The sequence below is a fragment of the Solanum stenotomum genome, chromosome 1 (genome assembly GCF_019186545.1).
Source record: "Solanum stenotomum isolate F172 chromosome 1, ASM1918654v1, whole genome shotgun sequence".
NCBI lineage: Eukaryota > Viridiplantae > Streptophyta > Magnoliopsida > Solanales > Solanaceae > Solanum > Solanum stenotomum.
The window spans coordinates 59710245-59734663 of NC_064282.1; the positions used below are offsets into that span (position 1 = coordinate 59710245).

The 24419-nt window shown below is 31.4% G+C and overlaps 2 protein-coding genes and 1 pseudogene across 2 annotated transcripts in view; all 3 read right to left on the reverse strand.

Annotated features, from left to right (window-relative positions):
- Nucleotides 1–24039, reverse strand: part of LOC125862076 (putative F-box/LRR-repeat protein At3g18150) — a 140706-nt gene extending 116667 nt beyond the window's left edge. Inside the window, exon 1 of the mRNA XM_049542098.1 lies at nucleotides 23954–24039. The gene's annotated coding sequence lies outside the window, so the exon portion shown is untranslated. The remainder of the gene's footprint in view (nucleotides 1–23953) is intronic.
- LOC125854873 (uncharacterized) lies at nucleotides 14328–19959 on the reverse strand. The gene is made up of 8 exons (XM_049534469.1): nucleotides 19912–19959; nucleotides 17305–17398; nucleotides 17205–17253; nucleotides 16079–17039; nucleotides 15086–15994; nucleotides 14759–15005; nucleotides 14568–14665; nucleotides 14328–14492 (listed from the first exon to the last, which is right to left on the reverse strand). The coding sequence occupies exons 1-8, from the start codon at nucleotides 19957–19959 to the stop codon at nucleotides 14328–14330; spliced, it is 2571 nt and encodes an 856-aa protein (XP_049390426.1).
- LOC125862118 (F-box/LRR-repeat protein 25-like) lies at nucleotides 21805–24117 on the reverse strand (annotated as a pseudogene).
- Nucleotides 24118–24419: the final 302 nt, after the last annotated feature.

Below are 24419 nucleotides of genomic sequence, written 5' to 3' on the forward strand. Positions count from 1 at the left end.
CATCCTTAGTTGGGTTCCATACAATTTCATCAGATGTGATTACCGAGAGTTTCTATTAATATGCTAAAATTCCTTTTGGAAAATTGATTTTCGCTTCTCTTTCCATATGAGAGGAAACATAATTACACCAATCTGAAGTAAACATGGGCGCACGATCATGATGATAAAGATGTTCCAATAACCATGTTTGCAGCAACATGTTGCAACCTTCAAAGTACGTTTCCCCATTTTTGCATTTAGTCAATGCATGGAACATATCTGCCAGGATCATGGGAATAATGGTAGGACTTTCCATTGTGGTCAGCGCCTTCACCACCCCTGCCAAACGAATGTCGATATGCTGGTCCCATTTGGGGAAAACGATGAGCCCAAAAAACATGGCCATGAAAGTCAAACTTCCATTCACCTTCCAAGCCTCTACGCCCCCTTGATTGCTAAGTTGATTATGGTATTTTTTTTAAATCCATCATTTTGATCGTACCTCTCATATAGAAAGTCTAATGAGACACACCCATTTTTCAAACTCTTATTCTCTGTTTGGTTGATCTTGAGAAGGTCTAGGAACTTTTTGGCATCAACGTTCTTTGGGATTATAGGTCTTTTGTTGCGGAGATCAGCACCCTCGAATACTGGATCCTTTTCCCATGAAACTACCGATTTCTTCCAGAATTGGTGTTATTTCAAAGTCAGAAAATCGAAACACGCTATTTTGTGGATCCCATAATGGAATTAATGCCTCAATCACATCTCTTCTTGGGTCAATCTCCATCAAATCCACAAGATGCCCCAGATGTTCTTTTACCCTTCTTTGCTCATAATTCCCCATGCATGTCCACCATCGCCATAGATCCTTGGGTATTGTCTCAACAATCATGCATTCTGGAATACCTTAACTTTTAGGCCTTTTAGAACCATGTCCTTTAGTTGGAGGTGTCATTTGTACCTTTGAATAGTATCTAATTAAAGTTTTTTATCACAAACTCTAATCAAGGGAGGAAAGAAAAAGTAAAAATCAAGTTTTTTTTAAAATACAAGATACCCCCTTTTTTTATACAAACAACAAACTCGAGAAGGGATGCCTACGTATCTCATTTTAGTGAGAATTAGGTGTGCGTAGTTCATAAAAAAATGACTCCCACGTGCACCCCTTTATTTCAATCTCTTTTCCCTTTTTTTAAAATAAAATTGAAAGACAAAGTTGTTGTAAAGTTGGTCAGCAATGTAAAGGCCTTCTGAACAAAATTATTTTCACGTAGTACATAAAATGAACATGTTGATCTATAGTGGGTACCTATCTTAGATTTTCTAGGTCAAATGCACATGATGCAAATAAACGTAGCCTACCAGGATAGTTTTGCTAGGTTTAACACTTTATATGAAAGGTGTCTAGACTTGCTTTACTCGAGTGGACAACTTGAGCCGAGGAGGGTCAGCGTACCGGTAGCAGAGCTATTTCGGCTTAGCTGGTGGTCCAACCTCGCCTAACATGTGTGACAAATCCTGAACCAGGAGTGTAACCACACACTGACTCGTCTTAGGCAGAAGTCATGTGGAGCGTATCCGCACACAGTGTATAACAAAATTCCAGAGACTTAGAAGATGTGCGAGAGAAGACAACTTATATACAATCGCACAATATCAAAACAACAATTCATCAAAATAGCACAATTAGCCAACAAACACAAAAATTAACCAAATAATCAAAGTAGCCAAATATAGTCAATGCACAAATCTCGAATTCTAAAAATAAAAATAAAAACAGTCTCCAGCAGAGTCGTCAGATCTGTCACACCTCTGCATTGGCAATTGCTAGGGATGTGACGGGTTCTTTTTTGAAAAATAAAAGCTAATTAAAAATATTTTTTTAAGTCTCCACTTGAAATTAAGTTTTTTGGGTGTTCCAAGTCACCTGGTAATTCCTAATCAAAAAGAAAATGACTCTTTATTTTTTTAGTCTACGAAACAAAGATAGGGTAAGAAATTCTATTGATCGGGGGAAGGTGTGAGGCACCCCCCCGAGTCCCGTGAATCTAGCACGATCGCTTTATTAACTCATATTTGGCTAAAAATATTTTTTGTATAAAAATATAAGTTTGTGTTAGTCACTAATTTTAAACAAAAATGATTTGCCTAGGAGCGTAGCCACACACAACACCTCTTTTTTTTAAAAAAAAATAATACACACCAAGGATCGCAACCGAACACATGGTGGTATTTAATAAATTTTATTTATTAAATAAAACTAATAATTAATTACTCAATTCCTTTAATAATGATTTAAAAAATGAATCATTGAACTCGTTGCAACATAAAAACATGAAAAATGATATTTTTTTTGTTGGCAAAATGATATCTATTAATATATATATATATCACTACTTAACAACAACAACAAAAGAAAAAAAAAGTTTTCTTTAAAATAATAACTAAGCCCCTTTTAAAAAAGGGATAATTTCAGAGACTTCCCTCCAGGTTTCGCTCTATAACACTCACCTCACCTGTGATTTACGATATTACGTTTATCTCCCTTATTTTCATTTTCTTGTAACCATTCTTTAAACCTATTTAATATAAATATAAATTAATTTAGATTTGACATTTTTACCCTTCTATAGATTAATTTCTTCATATTTATAAATATTATATTTAAAAAAAAAACAACTCATTTAACAAATACTTTAAAAAGTAAATGATCATAAATACATACATATATATATATATATATATACACACACACGTGTTTTTTTTATCAAACAAAGATCAAAGTCTTCATTCAAACTGACCCACCGTTTTCACCAAATATTAACTATACTCGAGTTTTAGATCACATCAAACCATAAGACCTAGACTAAATACTTAGGGTGAAAAACATAATTATCCAGTAGCCAAAAGGACTATTTTATATGTGATGTAGAATCAAAATCCACAAAATAAGAATACTTAGTCTGCATTAGCAATTATATGAGATTTGAAGAAGAATACCTAATTTGCTTGATTTTGCAAGCAAGATGGCTTACTCTTGCGAAGAAGAATGGAGAAAAATTGAACAAGACTGGAAGTTTGAAGAGAAGAGGACTTTTAATTCTTAAGAAAATTTATTTGTGCTGATTTATTTTTAAAGTATTTGTTAAATGAGTTATTTTTTTATATAATATTTATTAATATGAAGAAATTAATATATAGAAGGGTAAAATTGTCAAATTTAAATTAATTTGTATTTAGTTTAAATAGGTTTAAAGAATGGTTACAAGAAAATGAAAATAAGGGAGGTAGACATAATATAGTAAACCACATGGGAGGTGAGTGTTATAGAGCGAAACCTAGAGGGAGGTCTCTGAAATTATCTCTTTAAAAAAAGTAGTGAAAGAATAAATTTTAAAAAAAAAATATTGATACAATTTCAGAAATGACCATTCTAGTAAAAATTTCAGTTTTACCCAAAATGGTCACATTGCTCTCTTTTGAAAGAAAATTGCAAAAATAATTAATTTTATATAATAGTTAAATTGCAAACCTAAATGAAACCAAATTTGCATTTTTGTTTCAATAATCCATTTCATATATCTATTTAAGAGAGGAATTTTTTATTTTATTTTAAAAGTATTTACAAAATGACCAGATTCATATTTTGTAAAAATGACCAATTTTATGTTTTTGCAAAAAACAACCTCTCTTTTTTTTCTTAAAATGATCTGAAATTAAAATATAAAAAAAGACTTTGAAAATATTATGTTTTCTTCTTTAGCAAAACACAAGTTTACTTGTCAATTTCATGATGAGGTAAATTAAACTAAACACCACATTAGTAATGAAGACATTTGTCCATAATAATAAGCATAATCATATAAGAATCACGATAGACTTGGTTAAATCAAACAAATTTAATATAAAAAACTTAATCAAAATATAAAAGAACATGAAACATTAATTTAAGATTACGTTGTGAAATGTAAAAGAAAAATGCCTAAAGGTGATGACAAGCAAATAGTGGAAGCAAACTAGTTGAACTAACAAATTCACAAAAGATGATTTTTTTTTTCTTGCTATTCTAAAGTATTTCTTTCTTTTTCTTTTTTGGAAGACTTGGTACTCTCTTCTTTCTAATTTTTCTTCTTTTTTGTGTACCTTTTCTCTTCTGTTTCTTTTTTTCTCTCTTGAAATGAAAGAAAAATAGGGTTTAAATAGGTGGTGAATATTAACACTCACTTTTCTTGAAAACTTAATAGTCAATGCATGCATTAAACTCTTTACCTTCCCAATGTGTCACCCAAGATGGCCAATTGAATTTCTTCTTTTTCTTTTCTCTTTTTTTTTTTTCTTTTTTCTTTTTTCTTTTTCTTTTCTCTTTTTTCTTTTTTCTTTTTTCAAGAGCAGATTAATTAAAAAGACTGCATTTCCCTTTTAGATAGTCCATTTCTTTTAGGGAAAATTAGCAATTAAGTCATAATATCTAACATAATTAGTCAAAATAACAACACTTTAAAATATTTATTTAAAATGGCAAAATGACAATATTTTTATAAAATAATATGTATTCAGATTTTAGCATTTAAAATTAATTTTATTTATGGAAAAAGTCCTATATTGGACCAAATTATATATCAATAACCGTTTAAAGAAAAAAAAATTAAACCAATACACATTAACCTTTTTTCAACTCCATTCACGTTTCTTCCCCACTTTTCACGTCTTCCCCACCTTTAACGTTTCAAGTTTATCTTTCTTCAAGGTGCTAAATTGTTGTTCATCAAGAAATCTTCTTTATTGTTAAATCAAATCTATTTATTAATTCAAGCAGATTTCTCGATTGGCAAGGTAATTTCCATTATCCATTTTGATTTATTTTGATTTGATGTTTAAATCACCGATTCTATATATTACGGATTTCCAGTCGAATTTTTTAATTTTTATGTGACTTTGTTTAGTTATTCATCAAATAATTATGATTTTCAATTTTTTCGATCTTTTTTGTGTTTTTCTTTTAATTTTTCAAATTTTGGAGAATCTAGAAATTCATATGTATGTTTATTTTGTTTGATATTTAATACATTCTAATTTTTGATAATTTCGAAATTCAAATTATCAAAAATTTTGTTTTCATATTTGAGATTTAGTAGATTGTAGTAACTACATTAGCACACATACATCATATATTGTTTGATTTTTTTATACATTCATATTTAATAATTTTGAATTTTGCTTATAGGGTTACTAATGCACAAGTGAATACGGATTCAGATTCGATTTTGATGGAAAAAAATCGAAAAAAAGAACATAGTAGATGATGAAGAAGAAGAAAGACAAAGTCAAATAAGAAGGTTACAAAATTGTATTCATACCACAATTGTATTCATATTAATTTTTGTTTATCAATTGTTTTTCTTTTACTCATCATTTGTATTTTTATTTTAAAATATTGTATTTCTTTTTTAGTTTGTAGTAATTTAAATAGGTATATAATGTATTCGTCACAATTCTATATATTATGATTGAATACATAATTTATAGAATTGTGACGAATACATTATAAGAAGGGAAATGGAAACTTATTGGTATTCATTTTTTTCGTTTGAAATACAAAATCATACTGAAATACAACCTGATATTTGAAACACAAACTTAGTAAGACATATTTTGTATTTTATTTGGCTAAAGCAATATAATTTTATGAATACATAATATATAAAATTGTGCGACGAATATATCACAAGAAGGGGAATACAAAATTATTGGTATTCATTCTGTGATTAATATACAAAATGATATTGAAATACAACCTGATATTTGAAATAAAAACTAAGCTAGAAAATACTTTCTGCAAATTTAAAGTGAAATAATAATATAACAAAATTGGATATTGAAATATAAATACAATTTATTTTGAATAAACTTATTCTATGTATTCAGCGCAACTGTATTTTTCAATATCATTTCGATCTACAACTAATTTGTATTTATATTTTGGTATATACTACACAACTGCCTTTATTTTTGTACTTGAACTAGAATGCCAAAGAGTTGTATTCATCATAAATCAATACCAACATTTTTTGTATTTTAAATTAGTTATACATATCATTAGGTATTCGAATACATTTCGGATGAACACATATTCAAAGAAGTTCAAACATTTAAATATCCAAAACAGAGGGCATTAGAAATTTTCCAACACTTCCACTCATATAAGATATCAAAATACAAACTACTGTTTTCAAAAAAAAAATTGAAATTCTTAAGAACAAAGAAAAAAACGCTAGAAAGAAAAATGGCAACATATGCTCTTTCAAAAACATAACTGATGTTAAATTTTAAAAAAAAATTACCTTTTTTGAAATTTTTTGTTCCATGATTTTCTCTATTCAGTTATTAATTATTTGTATTCTTTCAAATTAATCAAAATAAAATAAAACATAACTCAATCCTTAACAAATTAAAATATTGACATTTTAAATAAATAGTGAAACTATTGCTAAGGAGTCCATTAAAAGCTAAAATATTGTTGTTTTGAAAAATTTCCCCTTTTATTTTGTTCATTAATTGAATAATAGCTAAATGGGTCATCTGAAAATTTAAAATAGGCCCAAAATGTAAACCCATTTGACCAAGACCCAAAAATTCAAAAGAAAAACCAGCCCACTAACACAAAAATTCAAACTTCTAACCTATCTTGAAGATCAAACACAACAAATTGAACAAAATATAAAAATAAAAATAAATTCAAAATAAACTTCAAACAAAAGTTCAACATGAAAAAACTTTAAAGAACACTAACAAAAACAATACATAATCCGGCACCAAAACGATTTATATGGTTAAAAGATTGTGATAGTGGCGGATTCGGATAGAGGATGAGAGGAGAAAAAGATTGACATAAATTTTTGGGTGAATGGGGGTTGCCGGAAAACTTCGCCGGAAATTTTTTGATATAAAATTTACATCAAAAGATAGCCCTTGAAGAGCTCTACACATTTATGTAAATGGTATAGGATGGGAATGACCGGAACTTCATAAATCTAAAGAAAAAAGTGATGACTTGTGTTCGATTTTTCTTAGGTCTATGAAGTTTGGCTATGAATAAAGATGAATGGTTTGTGGATTTGTGTAGAGGAGGGTGAAAGAAGAAATGGTAAAATTTGGAGAAATTTTCCGGCCATGGTATGGTGGCCGCTGCCAACAGTGGTGGCGGTGATGGTGGTAGGTGGAAGAAAGGAGAGAAGAAGAAAAAAATAGGGTCGAAATTCTGATTTTTGGAGTCTTTTGTATTTTTGGAAGGGTCACATAAGAGCCCTTGGATAAAAATGTTATGAATGGTTGAGATTCATTCTTGACCAGTGCTATTGGACCAGGTCAAAATTGATTGTTGCTATCAGAATTGGGTCTAAATCAGCCCAATTCAATCAAAATTGGGTCATTTGGGCCAATTAAAAAAAAAAATACAAACAAAGACATACAAACCAAAATACAAAATACAAAATAAAATATAAGAAAAGACCTTACTATATATTGTAGGAGTAAATTAAACACGTCAAAAATTAGGTATTCACATAGATCATCCGACACATTCTTGAACCCATGTCAAAAGTTTATAATTTTTGTCTTCTTTTCCTGGTTCACTTCACACATCAAGGTGCAATAAAGTTTTTAAGGTCTTTATATCCTTACAATGGCATACCAAATTTGAATTTTGGCTTCAAAAGATGGTAGTATAGATCTTTAAGGAATTTTTTTATCGTACCTTCAACAATTTCAATAGAGAAAACTTGTGTGAATACTCAATTAACGTGTGTTATTTAATCTGTACTAGCAAATATTTATAACAATAACTTTGTAGAAACATAAACAACAAAATTTAAAACATGTACTCAAAAACAATAATTAATTACAAAAGCATAAATTAATGACCGTAAAAAAACCTGACATAAATTGTAACAATAGAATGAAACATAATGGAAAAAATCGAGCCCACTAAATGCACAGTGTCCCCCTTCCAGAAATTATTCCCCTCTAGTACCCGAAGTTTAAAGGAATAGATCCTCTCATGATAGAACAATTCTATTCACCAGTGTATTGATACAAAAATAATGGTGTCAGTGAGCCACTCAACAGGAGCAAAGTACACGAATATTTAATTGTGTAGAAGAAGAAGTTCAAAATTTTTGTTGTTTTAAAATGAGAAGAAATCTCTCTATTTATAGACAACAAAGGGTAGTGAAAAAAAATGTTTATTGTGCCTTTTCGGAAAGGTCAGAACTCCTTGGAAAAGTTACAACCCTCCGAAAAGGTCACAACCTTTCGTAAAAGTCACAACTCTTCATAAAAGTCACAACTATTCATAAAAGTCGTAACTTTTCAAAAATGTCACAATTTTTCATAAGAGTCACAATTTTTCATAAAAGTCACAACTTTTCGTAAAAGTCACAATTTTTTTTATGAAAGGGGAAGGCAAGTTTTAGAAATAAATAAATTAAAAGGGAATCCTGATTTGTGGTGGCGCCACGTAGACGGGCCTAGGGTTCTCTTATATATATATACATATGATTAATCAATGGATTAGTTATATATCTTACATGGTATTATTGGATGTATTACTAGTAGGAGGTAGTAGTAATACATAGGATATAATATCATTAGATAAGTCAATGTAAAGACAAAAATATCCCGCAAATCATGTTAATTCTCTTGTTTGTTTTCTTGATTTTATGTTTTATATGTGTACTGGTAAATTTAATTAAATAAATTAGCTTACAAATTATTTAGAGAGGGTTGTTTGTTACTAAATAAATCCGATACAAATAAATACAAATTTGAAATGGGAGTTGTTTAGCATTTACTAATTAGAAGGTAAATATATCACTACATGACTTTTGTAATGTTAATTATATATATATATATATTTGTGTGGTTTTCTAATTATTTGTATTTTGAACAATTTAAAAAATTACATACATATTAAAGCTACAACTTGCAATTTTTATGGGTAAATGTAGATGGTTTATTCAATTTTATCATTGTTGACCGTCTTTTCGATTTTAAAAGTACATGGTTTATTAAGACATTTTTTTATCCTCAAATAATTCAAGTGAAAAAATAGCAAACATGACAACAAAATTGTTCTTCTCATAGCCAGGTAATAGGCCATAAAAAAAATAACATTGTCCGACAATTATTTATCTTGACCCAATTACATAATAATTCAAGTGTATAATTGGAAAGAAATTTTTATAGAGTTTTAATCCAAACACAAGATGAGGTGGAAAAGAATGAACCAAACACTTGAAACCATGCATTACTTATCCTTGCACTACTAATCTTTGCATTACTAATTCTTGTATTACTAATCTATGCATTATTAATCTTTGTACCAAACGACCCCTAATATGTTTATTCGCCTTAAATTAAAATTAAAATTAAATAAGGGCTATAATTAGGCTCGTTTGGCCATTGATTAGAAAACATGATACCAATTATATAAGATGAAGTGAAAAATATTAAAATTGCCATAACAAATTTATTATAAAAGTATAAATTACTATCTCTAAGCTATTCTAACAAAAATATGGAAAATGGTCAAAAATATCTCTGAACTATGTGAAATAGATCACTTATACCCTCTATTACAGTTTGGGATAAAAAAATACTCCCGATGTTATTCCAAGATACCACAAATACCATCAAGAGTTAACTATTTCGGCTCGGCCTGGGAAAGCGCTGGCTGCAACTAAATGGAAGGGTCCATGTAGTTATTGTGTCCGCCCCCTTCTTAGTCAATGGGGCACAGCAGGTTCGACATCTACTACAAAAGAGAGAATCCAAATTCTCAGTGACGTGGCAAGCCACAAGCGTTGTTAATTAGGATTCACTACAAAAGAACTAGGCTTTTAGCGTCGACAAAAGTAGCCGCAAATTCCCAAATTATTGCCACTAAAGGTTATGAGTGATTTTTAGTTGAGACTAAAGTTGCAACAACCATTCGCTAGTAATTCCTACTTTTTTCAACAAAAATATATGATAATTAATTTTCAGTTGCAACCTAATTTTCTAATATAAATAACATGCACTATCAATATTAAAAAGCATCCAATATTATTATGAAAATCATCAAAATTACTTATCGATTCAAATCTCCTACTACATAATGCATCATTGTACATTTTGTGCATTTACATATGACATAAAAATAAAACACATAGTGTCTTCAAACTCCTCAATCGACATCATTTGTGATCTTTTAAAAACAGTGAAGAAAAAAACATAAAATCAAAATTTAATATTAAAAATCAATTTAAACCTTTAGTGACGATATTCTGGGCTTTTGTGGTGACTTTTGCCGCCGCTAATGGTCTATTTCTTTTTGTAGTGAATCCTAGTTGGCAATGCTTAGGTGGAAGAATTAGTCTCACGTCACTAAAAAATTGGGGTGTTAACTCTTGAGGGCGATGTTTTAAAAGACTCTATTGGGACTCACCCTAGAGCGGGGCTCTAGCTAAACGCCTCGCGACTCAAGTGTGGGACTTAGTTCTGTAAGGCTTACGCCCTAATCCCCGACTGTATGCCCTAAGCATGCCCAACGCTCGGGGATCGCCTAATAGATCTTACACAAACTATGTGTTAAAATCTTTAGTTAGCTTTGTTGAGCCTCATAATTCTTGAATAAATGAATGATACTTACTAATTTTTTAATCTATACAGATAAGAAGATTCAGAGTAACTCAAATAACAAGTTGCAGTATCGCAGTTTTACTATTTGGTAACACTGTGAAGATAATTATATATTATGTAACATTTCTTTCAAAAATACGTAGAAAAATTTTACTTTTTCACTTATCATTGGTGTTTATGGTTTTGTCATGTAATTCTCATATTTTATTTAGCTGTTTGAAAGTAATTTTATTTTTATTCATGATCGAGTGATGTTTTTATCATAATACTAGTAAGTTTTATTGATTATTTTCATTAGGGGGTGGGGTGGGGGGGGGGGTAAATTGTATAATATGATAAAAATATATTTTTAGAAATAATGATTCTTTTATCATTAGAAAGCTAAGATATTAGATTATTTATACTTGTATAATCATGTTAGAAGTTCATTTTTATGAGTTTCCTTAATCATGTTCGTAATTATTTCAAACTATTAATGAATTTTTATAATTTTGTGTTATTATATTATTATATATTGTAAATTACAAATTTAAAGATCCATAGGGCTTACGCCCCATGTCTCGAGGCTTACGCCTCGCCCTATACTAAGTAAAACGCTCCGCCTCACGCCCCCGCCTTTTAAAACACTGCTTGAGAGTATTTGTGGTCCCTTAGGACAACGGTGGGAGCATTTTTTATCCCAAAATATAACAAAGGGTATAAGTGGTCTATTTCGCATAGTGGTATATTTCGCATAATATTTATTGATCGAATTTTAGTTCAATAAAAAAAAGTTGAACATGAGTTATTGTATACTACTCTTCATTTAAAAAAAAAAATATATAGTGTACAACTCTAATTAAGTAATACAATAAATTTGGTTGTTGAGAGTAATGATTGTATCCGATAAAATAATTTAAATGTGGGTTAAAGTAATGATTATTTCATAAATTTTGTTGGACATGATTTCATTTCGTAATTTGAAATTATGAAATAAAATTTGCATTATGTGATTTCAAATTATGAGATAAAATCTCGCATTCTCCATTAAAAAAAAACTTGATTTTGGTATCTCATATCATGAGCTCACATTTTTCAAATACAAAAATTTTACCCACAAATTTATATTTTGTTAAAAAAAAAAATACATATATATAAACACTTCAATACCAAATATTAAAATATACACCGTAAAAGTATCACTCAAAAATCAAGACCACCGATCTTACATTAGCAAAACAAACATGTTAAACCTTTTGCACAATTCGCCAAAACAAAGTGATCCAAGGTTACAATCTTCTATAACTTTTTAATTTAAATATGTGGAGGTGTAAAGGTCAACTTCGTACAAAAACAATGAAGATAAGAAGAAAGATAACATCATTAAAATCCCTCATTTTGTATGTTTGTAGGAAGTTGTATGGATTATGAAAATATTTTGTTGTTTTGTTTTAAAATTTGAATGGTAATGTGAACTATTGTATGTAGGGGTACAAAATCGAATCAAATCATAATCGAGTTAAATCAGAAAAAAAAAATTGACTAGTAATTTAATTTGATTTGATTTGCTATTGAAAAAAATCTGATTATACTTGAGTTGGTTTGGTTTTAACTTTTTTAAAAAATAATTTCAGACTTAACCAACCTGACATTATATATATAATTTTAAAAGTTTATTTTATGTATAAAAATATTTACTTTGCTATAATTTCTAAATATCTTTTTATATTTTTTCATAGTTTTATCTTTAAACATATTATTTCAAGTTTGAAACTTAGAATTTTGATGGTCCAATAAAAATTACAGTCTGTAGATGTTAGTAACTCTAATAAAGTTCAAATCAAAATCAAATTAATACTTAATACTAACAAGAAAATCAATTTAACACTAAAAAATATTTGTTCTTTAGTTTTACAATAGTTTACATAATTAAAATATATATATTTTTTAAATTTTCATAATATGTAGTCATGTAATTAATACTTATTAGACTTATTTAGCATGATTTAGTACTTTTAAATTAGGATCATTTTCATTATGACTTATTAATTTGTAATATTTGTTTTATGCGATTTCATTATTATTTTTTGTTGAATATTTTAGTGTCATCAGTCATCTCACATTTTATTTTATTTTTTAAGAAACACCTTATATAGTTGTATTTTGGTAAGACTAAACAAATATTTGAAGCCCAAGTTAATTATATGTCTGTATGAATACTTTATCGGATAAACCCCAAAAAAATTTGAGGTTGAAAAAATTGAGTTTTATTAATTTGATTTGATTTATACATTTAAAAATCCGATACAAATGATTTGATATTTGAAAAATCCGAACCAACCCGTTCATATACACCCCTAATTGTAGGTACGAGTTTTATTTCATACATCTATGCAATGGTCCCATAACAATAAGGATAAGATTATAAAAAAGACTAGTTAATAGTTACATCAACTAGTTCAGGACAGGGCTAACCCATCGGTGGCCCCCTAAACTTGGCACGATCTTTCACTTAAACACCTCAACTGAAGGATTTTCATTTTAAACACCTGACGTAGGGTTCCTATGTGTCACTTTAACACTTTTTGCACAGCTGGAGTTTCGCGTGATTTTCACTGATTCAGGGCGCGTAAACATCAAAATTTCGTCTAATGTGGCATCCCCAACGGTAATATTACTCCACATCATCTATTTATATTATTTTTTCTCCAATTGTACCCTAACTAAGACCCCAATTTCTCTCTTCTTTTCCAATTTTTCTCTTCTTCAGCCTTTCTTTAATTCTTGGCCCTTAATACTTTCATGTCGAGCCTCTCCAATTCTTCCATGGCATCTGTGGATGAAGGTCGATATTATAGGTGTGGTAATGAAACACTATTAAAGACTTCATGGACCCAATTAAATCCAGGGCGTAGATTTTTAACTTGTAGAATTTCAAAGGTAAAATTCTTTGTTTCTCTTATTTTTTTTAAGTCAATTAGATGATTAATTGTTGGCGTCTAATTCTTTTTGATTGGTTTTTATAGAAAATGGGTGGTTGTGACTATTTTCTTTGGTATGAAGATCGACACCCTCCACAAGCAAACAGGGTAATGTGGGGATTGTTGAAGAAAGTCAATGCTTTTGATGAAAAATTAAAGCGAGCAAGAAATATATTTATTGTTGGTGTCGTTGCTACTGGGTTGCTGGTGTTTGGAATATGGAAATTGAAGCCTAATTGTTAGTGTTCATGAGGTGTCCGGTCTAGTAGTATTTTGATGTTGTATTTGGTGTTCGGTCTAGTAGTATTTGATGTTCGATCTAGTAGTATTTTGATGTTGTTGTTCCTGTAAATTTTCTATGTAAATGTGCATTTTGGATTCAATGAAATTCTATGTTGTTGTTGCAGTAAAATTGGTTTTTTGGCTACATACAAATCTCAAATTCGTTCTCACAATGTGTAACACCAAAAGCAAATAGCCAAATTACACAATTGGTCATATTCGTCACAATGTAACACCCAAATTACACAAAACATAGACAGTTATATTGCATGCTCCATAATGAGCTCAAAGTTAGCATTATGCTACATACCATTCAAGGCTACAACCTTCACAAAAGTGTTTACTGGTACCAAAATAAAGCTAGCATACTCTAAAAACATTAGACAGCAAAATAAGGGCCCAAAATCAAACTAGTCTAAGTTGGTGTTACTTCTTCTTTTTGTTTGCCATTTGCTGCAATTGGGAAGTGGTGACAGCATCCTTGTTTTTCCATCTCAAGCCTCTAGGCTTAAAGCCAAGCTCTATACCCGTTAAACTTGCATCCTTATAACTTGAACCTGTTGGTAGAATCCTTTGACTTGAAGTCCCAGGCTATTTTTTGAAGAAAAAACCAAAATTAATATATAAACTTGCATTCATTTCAGAGACAGTTTATGGCAAACTTACGTTTAGTATTTGGGTTCCACTCGCACTTGTGTAGATGCCAAATCCAACATTACTTGATCCACCATTAGTTGGCCTCTTTGGTCCCCATCTTGTAGAATCTTCTCCAGTTGCAACTCTTCATCTTTTTTGTCCAGCAGATTGTCTTGTCTTTGGAGGTAGTTGACTGGTTATTCCTCTTGTAACATGAATACTTGTATCCACAAATGGTGGTGGTTGGCTTGTTTTTGCAGTTTCCCTTGCCCTCTTAACTCTACTGGTATCACCACAAACTGTTGTTGAAGAAGCATGCTTGTTTGATGTTGTTGAAGCAGGTTGGTTGAATCTTGTTGGTCCAGGTTGGAAGGAGCTTGTTGGTTCAGGATGGCAACTTCCTTGTGAACTTTGACCAGCAGTAAATTGTGAATTGTGGCTAGCTGGCTGTGAAGTATGGACACCAACCTAAATATCAAACATAAAGTTTGTTCATTACATTCAACAAGAATTTAAAAAAGGCACAAATAAATAATAAACTATTTTACCTTGCAATATTCCTTGTTGTGGCCTTGTTGTTTACACTTGGAACAAGTAATTTTCACCCCTTGTTTGGACATCTTTCCATACTTCTTTCTTTGCTCATCTTTACTCTTTCTTCTATTTCTTGGAGGTCTACCAGGCATTTGCTTAGGTTCAAGAGGCTCAATCCTTGGATTGTTAGTTTCAGGCCACATCTTCATATTTGGAATTGGTTGAATGAAATGACTATAAGCCTTTAAGAAGGTATCCTTCCTATACCAATGCTCCACAAGTGATTCAGGTTCCTGTTCTATGTGGTACAAAGCAGAAATAGTATGTTGGCATGGAATGCCTCTCAATTGCCAAGTTCTACAGCTACAAACTCTATTAGTCAAGTTGACTGTATGCCTATACTGGCCTTCTCCAATCTCAAACCCAACATCAGCATTCCAAAGCACCTTGCATGCCCTAGACTTTTCCTTATTCTCCTCTAACATAAGTCTAGTCATAGGTGCAATATCACATATCCATATGTCAGCAAACTTAACCATATCCACAGTTCTAGTCATTAGTTTTCTCCTAATTTCCTCCAACATGGTTATTATAGATTTGTGTCTACATGATAAGATCCATGAGTTAAAGGTTTCACACATGTTATTTTCAACTGCATCATATTTGGAATGCTCTTGAAAGAATGCTCTAACCCATGACACTTGTGGATAATGCAATAAATCATCATTAATTTCATTACCAAGTCTGCTCATTTTGTAAAGCTCCTCATTGTACTTCACTTCAAAAGTTGCCTTGGAGCATCTCCAGAATTGTTTTCTCCTTTCCTCTCCCTTCCATCTTTTACTCCAATTAGACCAAATATGTCTAGCACACATTCTAACTTCAGCATTTGGTAGCAGTTCACCAACAGCTGCTTGAAGACCCTACAATAAAATACAATTCAATACAATTCAAGAAAGAAAATATATTTCTATATATCTACAATTATCAAAGTAATCGATAATTACCTTCTGCATATCTGACATTACAGAAAGACCATGTCTAGTACCCAACTGCAGGTCCTCTTTCAAGTAGTTGATAAAGAAACTCGAGTTATGTTTAGTCTCCTTGTCCATAACTGCCCAGGCTATAGGAAACATCTGATTGTTTCCATTTCTTCCAACTGCTACAAGAAGTTCACCCTTACAAGCATCCTTTAACAAACATCCATCAAATCCTATTATTCTTCTACATCCTTCCTTCCACCCTTTCTTCAATGCATCCAAGCATACATAGAAGTACACAAACAAATTCTTTCCTGGTACAGTTTCTCTATCCATCCTTTCCCAAACAGAACTACCAGGATCGGTTTGTTTTATGACTTCAGCATAATCACATAACCTTGCAAATTCCATATTCCAGTCACTCATGTTTTCTCTAAGAATCATCATATTTGCTTTGTAACAAATTGTTCTACCCACTTGTAGTCCTAACTCCTCCCTACACAATTCTTGTATTTCCCAAATCCTCAAAGATGGTTGTTTAGTTATTTCATCCTTGAATCTACTTACTAGGAACTTAGTTGTACACATTTTGTTCTTATTTGATGGTAAACATTTGTGTATAGGATAGTAATTCTTAATCATAAAGTTACCAGAATCCCTATCAATAGCACCATAGCACAACCATTTGCATTTTTCTTTGAATTTACATTTAGTTCTCACTCTATGAGCTTCATTAGGCCTTAACTTAATCTGATAATTTTTTTCAACAGCATATTTTGCCAAAGCCTTTCTAAATTCCTTAGCATTCTCAAAAATCATTCCAAGTTCAAAAATAGCAACAGTACATTCATCATCATACCTAACCTTTTTTCTCTTTCTTCTGTCGGGTAGATCAACACCTCCAACAGCTTTTGCATCTAGCATATCATTGTTATCATCACAATCACATTCTGAGCTATCAATACACTTCTCATCTCCGCCCAATCTGCCAACATATTTATCCTTCTTATTTATTCCAATATCTTCAAAACCTCTATTCACACCAGCCTCACCTATTGGTACTTCTTTAGTTATTGTTTTCCTCTCCCTATCTCTTTTCTTTCTAAGATTAGGATTTCTTTTGTTTCTTCTTTCAGCCCTAAGGGATCACAATTCTTCATCAACATCTGAATCATCTTCATCTGGAATAGCATCTAAATCTGTGTCACAACTAGGCAGATTTGATTCAACTTCATTCTAATTTGTATCACCTCCAAGCAGTTCTGTATCAACTCCATTCAAATCTGAATCATTCTCCACAATTCCCTCAGTATTTATACCCACAAATTCATCAACAGGATCAAACTATGGTAAAAGACCAGTTGGAGCAGGCAATTCTTCCAATTCATCAACTTCATGGACCACATACACATGAAACTCATCACCATCTACCAAGTCTTTCACAAATTCTAACAATTGAGTATCAGAAGTAACTTGAACTAATTCATTGTTATGTTCACAATAAAACCCCTTCACATTTGTATACCCAAGGTCTTTAGTGTAGGAAAGAAACTCAACAAGACTAAAATGGTCTTTATCTATGCCAACACCAAATACATCTACTTCTCGTTGGTAAGTAGGGTTAGGGTTTCCAACAACACACCCCCATGATGAAAACAAGTTAAAATATAGTTGTCCATATCTCGAAAAGAAGACCCCAATAAAAGAAAATACCCAAAAAGCCTCTTACTTTACCAGCCAAAACCTATATTAAAAATTAAAATAAAGAAAGCGGAATCAACAACAATATACACCTTCAACAACAATATACACCTTCTTGAAGAAAACAAAAACAAAGGTAGAAAACAAAATACACCATTACCTTCAATTTCTTCTATTTCTCCAATGTTGCACAACCCGATACCTCGTCAATACAACCTTAAACCTGAAAAATGGCAACATAAAATACAACAATGGTTATTACTAACAACGAATTGAAGGAAAAACAAAGAAATACATGTGAAGAGAACGGAGATTTACCTAGGGTTTTCATCGGAGAAAAGAGAGAATCATATGAAGGAAGTTGAAAAATCACAAAGAATGGTTCCATTTTTCTTTTAGTTTGCACAAAAAAAATTACGTGTAAAGAGGTTTAAGAGTTGGCATCATATAATTGGTCAGTTAATCCACATAGAACTGTTGTCTTGCACGTGCTTATGGTCAACAAAAGTCTGTGCAAAAAGTGTTAAAGTGACACATGGGAACCCTACGTTAGGTGTTTAAAATGAAAATCCTTCAGTTGAGGTGTCTAAGTGAAAAATCGTGCCAAGTTTAGGGGGCTACCAATGGGTTACACCTTCAAGACACTTAAGATTTCATCAGCAATAAATAGAAAGCTAACATTTCAATTATGCTCAGACGAAAATTCCTGGTCTTCTCTTAGAAATTTTATTCCTGGTTAGGGGTGTACATGACCAGATTGGTTCGGATTTTCAAATATCAAACCAAATTATTTGTGCAAAAATTTTAAATTTATAAACCAAACCAAACTAAAAAAATTCGGATTTTTTCAGGGTTTTCAACCTTGGGTTGGTTCGGGTTTTTCAAATACCAAACCAAATCATTGTGTCGAATTTTTAAACTTATAAATCAAACCAAACTAATAAACCTCAGATTTTTGGATTTTTTCGGTAAAGTTTGCATACAATAACTTGTGCTTCAAATATTTATTTAGTCCAACCAAAATACAATTATCTAAGGTGTTTCTTAAAAAAAATAACACAAAATATGAGATGAGTACCGGTGACACTAAAATATTCAATAAAAAATAATAATGAAATCATCATATAAAATAAATATTACAAAGTCATAATGAAAATGATCATAATTTAAAAAACCAAATCATGCTAAAATAAGTTTAATAAGTATTAGTTACATTACTAAATATTTAAGGAAAATTAAAATTAGATTATGTATTTTAATTGTCTAAACCAATGTAAAACTAAAGAACAAATATTCAATATTATTGTCATTCTTATTGTTGAATTGATTATCTTTTTGCATTAGTATTAATTTGATTTTGATTTAAGTTTTATTATAATTATCAACATCTATGAACTATAATCTTTATTGGACTATTCTGAATTCTATGTTTTAAACTTGAATTAATAGATTAAAAAATAAAAACTATGAAATAGTATAAGAAATGTTTTAAAATTATTCAAAGTAAATATTTTTATGTATAAAATAAAATTTTTAAATTACATATATAATGTCGGATTGGTTTGGTCTCGGGTTGATTTTTTTTAGTTAAAACCAAGCCAACCCAAATATAGTCGGAGTTTTTTTCCAATACCAAACCAAGTCAAACAAAACCACTAGTCGAGTTTTTTTTTCGATTTGACTCGGTTTGCGGTTTGGTTCGATTTTCGGTTCGATTTTGTACACCCTTACTCCTGGTAACTAATCTCAGAAAAATGTTGTCCTGGTGCATTTTTAAAGAATCCGACACAAGTGTGGAAGCATTTTGGAGAGTCCGAATTGCCACAATATTTTCTAGGTTTTTTTCTTATTAAAGATATGATTTCTCTAGTTGATGATGAGATGCTCAAAAAATATATGTCAAAAAAGAATATTATGAAAGAAACCTAGATTATTATCATTATGATCATCAGTTGTCACTCATGAAATTAGATTCACTATCAGTTGAGATTTCAAGGGGAGCAAGAACATTCTGGTGATAGAAAATGACTTTAACTCATAATGTTAACATTCTGAAACTTTCTTCTAGAATCAATGAGAGAAAATCAGGAAAATAGTGTTTTGAGAAGGACATGCAATTTTAATAACTTGACAGCACCAAGTTATATACAACTAACCAAAAGCATCCATGTTTGGCTTTGCAGGGTACCAAGGACAAACATCATAAACCCGAGTTAACAAAGTTCTGAATGTTAACTCGGTTGCACGAATCAGCTTTGAAGGTAATCTTGAACGAATAAAACCTTCATGATAATCACTGCTAGTCTTCTTCCATATCATCAGAATCTTCATCAGGATTATCCTCCTCCATATCATCAGAATCTTCATAATAATCACTGTAACTGTCTTGATCATCATCAAAATCTTGAAAATAATCACTGCAACTTTCTTCCTCATCATCAGAATATTGATGATCCTCACCGTAACTGTCTTCATCATCATCATCAGAATCTTGATCAGATTTATCCTTTGGATTTACCACAGAGCATACATCTACATGCCTACAATTGAAATCATGAAAATCATGTGAAAGCTCCAAATAATGAAGATACGGGGCAAAATTTTCAAAGGGACTATTACATCTTCCTCTATCCAATAACCTTCCAATTTCAGGGTTTTTACTTTTAAAGAATTAATTTCCAGGCAACGAAAACCCCTAACCTTGTGAAACAAAATTGTTTCCAAAGCAGGACAGTAAGTTCACAATTCCCTAGTCATATTATCCAAAGTTATGCTCTTCAGAGACTTCCACACTATGACAATGATAGAAACCAAAGAACTTTCTACTAGATGTAATGTTCTCAACGTCAAACAAGTGAAGAAAGATTCAGGAAATACACAAAGAGGATTCGAATAGACTATAACATGTTCCAGACAAAAACACTAGGTGATTATTTCCATCTGTCCTAGCCTTGGTGGTTAGATTTACCTGGTACATGTTTCTTTCTGGTGAGAGGTGATAGGTATCCGTGGAATTAGTCAAGGTGCGTGGAACTTGACCCGGACAACACGGTCATTAAAAAATATGTTCGACTTTATTTTAACAGCAAAACTAAGCCAATCCCTTTTTGTTCTTTCACTGAGGTAGCTTTTCTAGTTGGTGATGCTCAAAAGAACAGCTAACAGAAACAATGTTTTGAAAGAAACCTGGATTATTGTCATTAGGATCATCAGTTGTCACTCACGAAAAACAAGATTCACTATATTGGCCATAGTATATCAATTTTGTCAACAAAGTAGGTCAAAGAAAAGACAGGATTTAGAGGACAACATAATACAACTTCCATCCGTTGGTAATGAAGAAAAAGAGAGTTATAAGAAAGGTTGTGATAGCAAAAATGTAAATCCAAAAACTTCCAAGTCAGCAAGTCGTAAGCCAAGTGACTAACAAATGATAAAGTTATAACTTCAATCAGCAGGAAAAAAATGAGATTTCAAAGGGGGTGGGGGGAACTGTCTGGTGGTGATGGAAATGACTTGCTCTGAATTTTCTAGCGGACGCATTAACGGAAGGATAAAACCTAAACTTCATCTGAAAAGATTCAATAGCACTGTAAGCCTCAATTACAGACTGTTAAAATTATTTGTGGTAAACAAACAATGCAGACTTCTTTCTTCCAAGTAAAGAGCCAAAGAGAGAACCATTTCGCAATCAGGTTTGATGCTATTGCCAAGCAAGGAAGCAAAAGACAACATTTAATGAGGGAAATTATCATAAAAATGTGGTTTGTAAATTTACTCATCATAATTTATTCAGGAAAACAAAGTGTTACATCTTGAAAGAAACTAGCAAACATCTAAAATGCAACAAACAAAAATTTCATGAGAAACCAAGCTACTATACCATTTGATATACCATAACAGTAAGTTTCAAAAGAACAATAATTTATAACATGAGAAGTTTAAGGTTTGGGATTGCATGAAGTTGATCAAAAACTTAACACAACGGAAAATTCATGTATCCTGAGACAGAAATACTCGTAGTCTAGTTATAGAAAGCTCATTGTTGGAAGATAATCACAGAATCAGCAGAGGATCCCAGTTTATTAGCCAATCGCGATAAAAATCGAGGCATACACTTGATTCCACATATCTCACACCTTTGTCTATTTGATACGATAACGAACTTCTCCAAAACCACTGTATTCTTTAGCAAAAATTTGAAAGTTTGAAAAGCTTCTTGGCATGCTCCTTCAGGCACACCCAGAGAAGATGACAATCTTAACATTCTTTAGGTTGGAAAACACAAAGCTTGAAATATATCTCTGCAAACCAATACTATCACCTTTGACCAAATATTTTCTCTCAAAAGAGCACCTAGAATCATCAAACTGGAGACGAAGAATATAACCAGGACTAAATACAAGCCAGCCTAATGGAAACTGAACTAATGTGACAAAAATGATTTCACAGTATGTCTGGTATAGACAAATTTCAAAACCAACAGATATTAGTGGTGCTTGGAAAAGATTATGATAGTCATGCGTATCATAAATATTTGTGGCATAGTGTGATAGTGTAACAACCCCTTTCATTTCAGAGCCCATTTACCACAAAGAAAGCAGTAAAGTGTAGCTTCACAATTACAAAAGCGGAGCTTCTTAGTGATAATTTAGGATATATTTGAGTTCTCATTCAAAAACAACTTGTGGGGAATGGGGACAGAGATGTTAAAACTTCATTAAATGAAAAGATGTAAAAAGAAAAGAAAAAGTTCCAGAAAGTTACAGGCTGATTTTCTATTGATATGTTGAGTGTCTCCACAAGACACGAGGCTCGCAAAAGGCCAACTGCCCCATACAAACTAAACTTTTCCAAATGCAACTCTAGCGCTAGATATTTGCATTCCAATTCTAGAATTGGCACCTCTTTGAACTGCAATATATATAGGACCTGGTGCAGTAAATCCAATGAAACTATTAAACAATGGAGAAAGCAATAAAGAAAGCACTTCACAAAAAAGAGATAGTGTTGTAACAAATCTAACAAAAGTTCTAGTTTCGGTTAGTGAAATTTATGCATTTTACATTATGAAACTGTCTGCTAAAATTCAATCCGAGAAAACAAGGACTGTAGTTTTTTTTTAGAAAGATCATGTAATTTTAATAACTTGACACCAAGTTATGTACAATTAAGCAAAAGTATCCCTGTTTGGCTATGCAGGGCACTAACGACAAACATCACCAACCTGANATTCTGAAACTGTCTGCTAAAATTTAATCCGAGAAAACAAGGACTGTAGTTTTTTTTGAGAAAGATCATGTAATTTTAATAACTTGACACCAAGTTATGTACAATTAAGCAAAAGTATCCCTGTTTGGCTATGCAGGGCACTAACGACAAACATCACCAACCTGACTGAACAAAGTTCCAAATGTTAACTCGGTTGCATAACGTAGCTTTTGAAGGTAATCTTGGACGAGGGTCTTAAAATCTTCGTGATAGTCCCTGCAACTGTCTTCATCATCTTCATCAGAATCTAGATAATTATCCTCAAAATCTTTAATACATGTATTGTCGAAAGTTATCTTAGCATTAACCACAGAGGATACATCAACAAGACAACACATGAAATCATGAAAATCACGCGACAGCTCCAAATGATGCAAATACGGGGCACAAATTTCAAATGAGTGACCACTATCATTTTCCCAATAACCTTCCAATTTCAGGCTTTTTACCTTTAAGGAATTAATTTCTAGGTGACGAAAACCCCCAACACTATTAAATACTATAGTTTCCAATGCAGGACAGCATGAGAGTAAGTTATTAATTTCGGCATCCAGTACCACCATATCCTCCAATTTTATAGTCTTTAGAGATTTCCAGGCTATAACAATAACAGAAACCTATGAACATTTCGCAATATGTAATGTTATCAAAGATGAACAAGTGAAGAAAGTTCGAGGCATTATGTAAGGAGGATGAGAATAGATTACAAGATGTTGCACATTTTTCTTAATAGCAAAAGTAAGCCATCGACTGATTTGAGACTTGTGCTCATACAGGCTACCGCAGTGAAGCTCAAACTTGTCAATTGTGGAAGCAGTGGAATGAGACAATACGTAGTCAACAAATGATCGGAATTCTTTGCTTCTTTCCCAATAGCGCTTAGGAGAGAAAATGAAGGAATCAAGTGAAGTCCAGAGATACTGCCACCTTTTAGAGAGAATACATGTTGTGAATGCTTCCTCCGTCAGCAAAAGGGACAGAATTTGAAGCAGAAGTGAGTCCGGCAACTCACTGATACGATCGTCTAGGGTTTCTCCCGCCATGATTTTGTGTTTTCTATTTCCAATCTCCCGCTTCAGTAGTATAATATATTTGACTAACCTAAAGAAAACAGCCCTGTCAAGCTTGAAAATCGAATCGAAATTGATAATTTTAAATGAAAAGGTTATTGATTTATGATAATGAGTTATTTGCTTAGCAGTTTTTTATAATGGTTTTAATGTGTTTTTTTATTAGATTATTAGTTTTTAATAATTTGAAGTTTTTTCTTAATGGATTAATTGATAACATAAATTAAATAATTATATTTATACCATTTGGTATAAAAATTCCTTGACTTAGGGTGTGTTTGGTATGGAGGAAAATATTTTTAACTTGTTTTTTTCAAGTATTT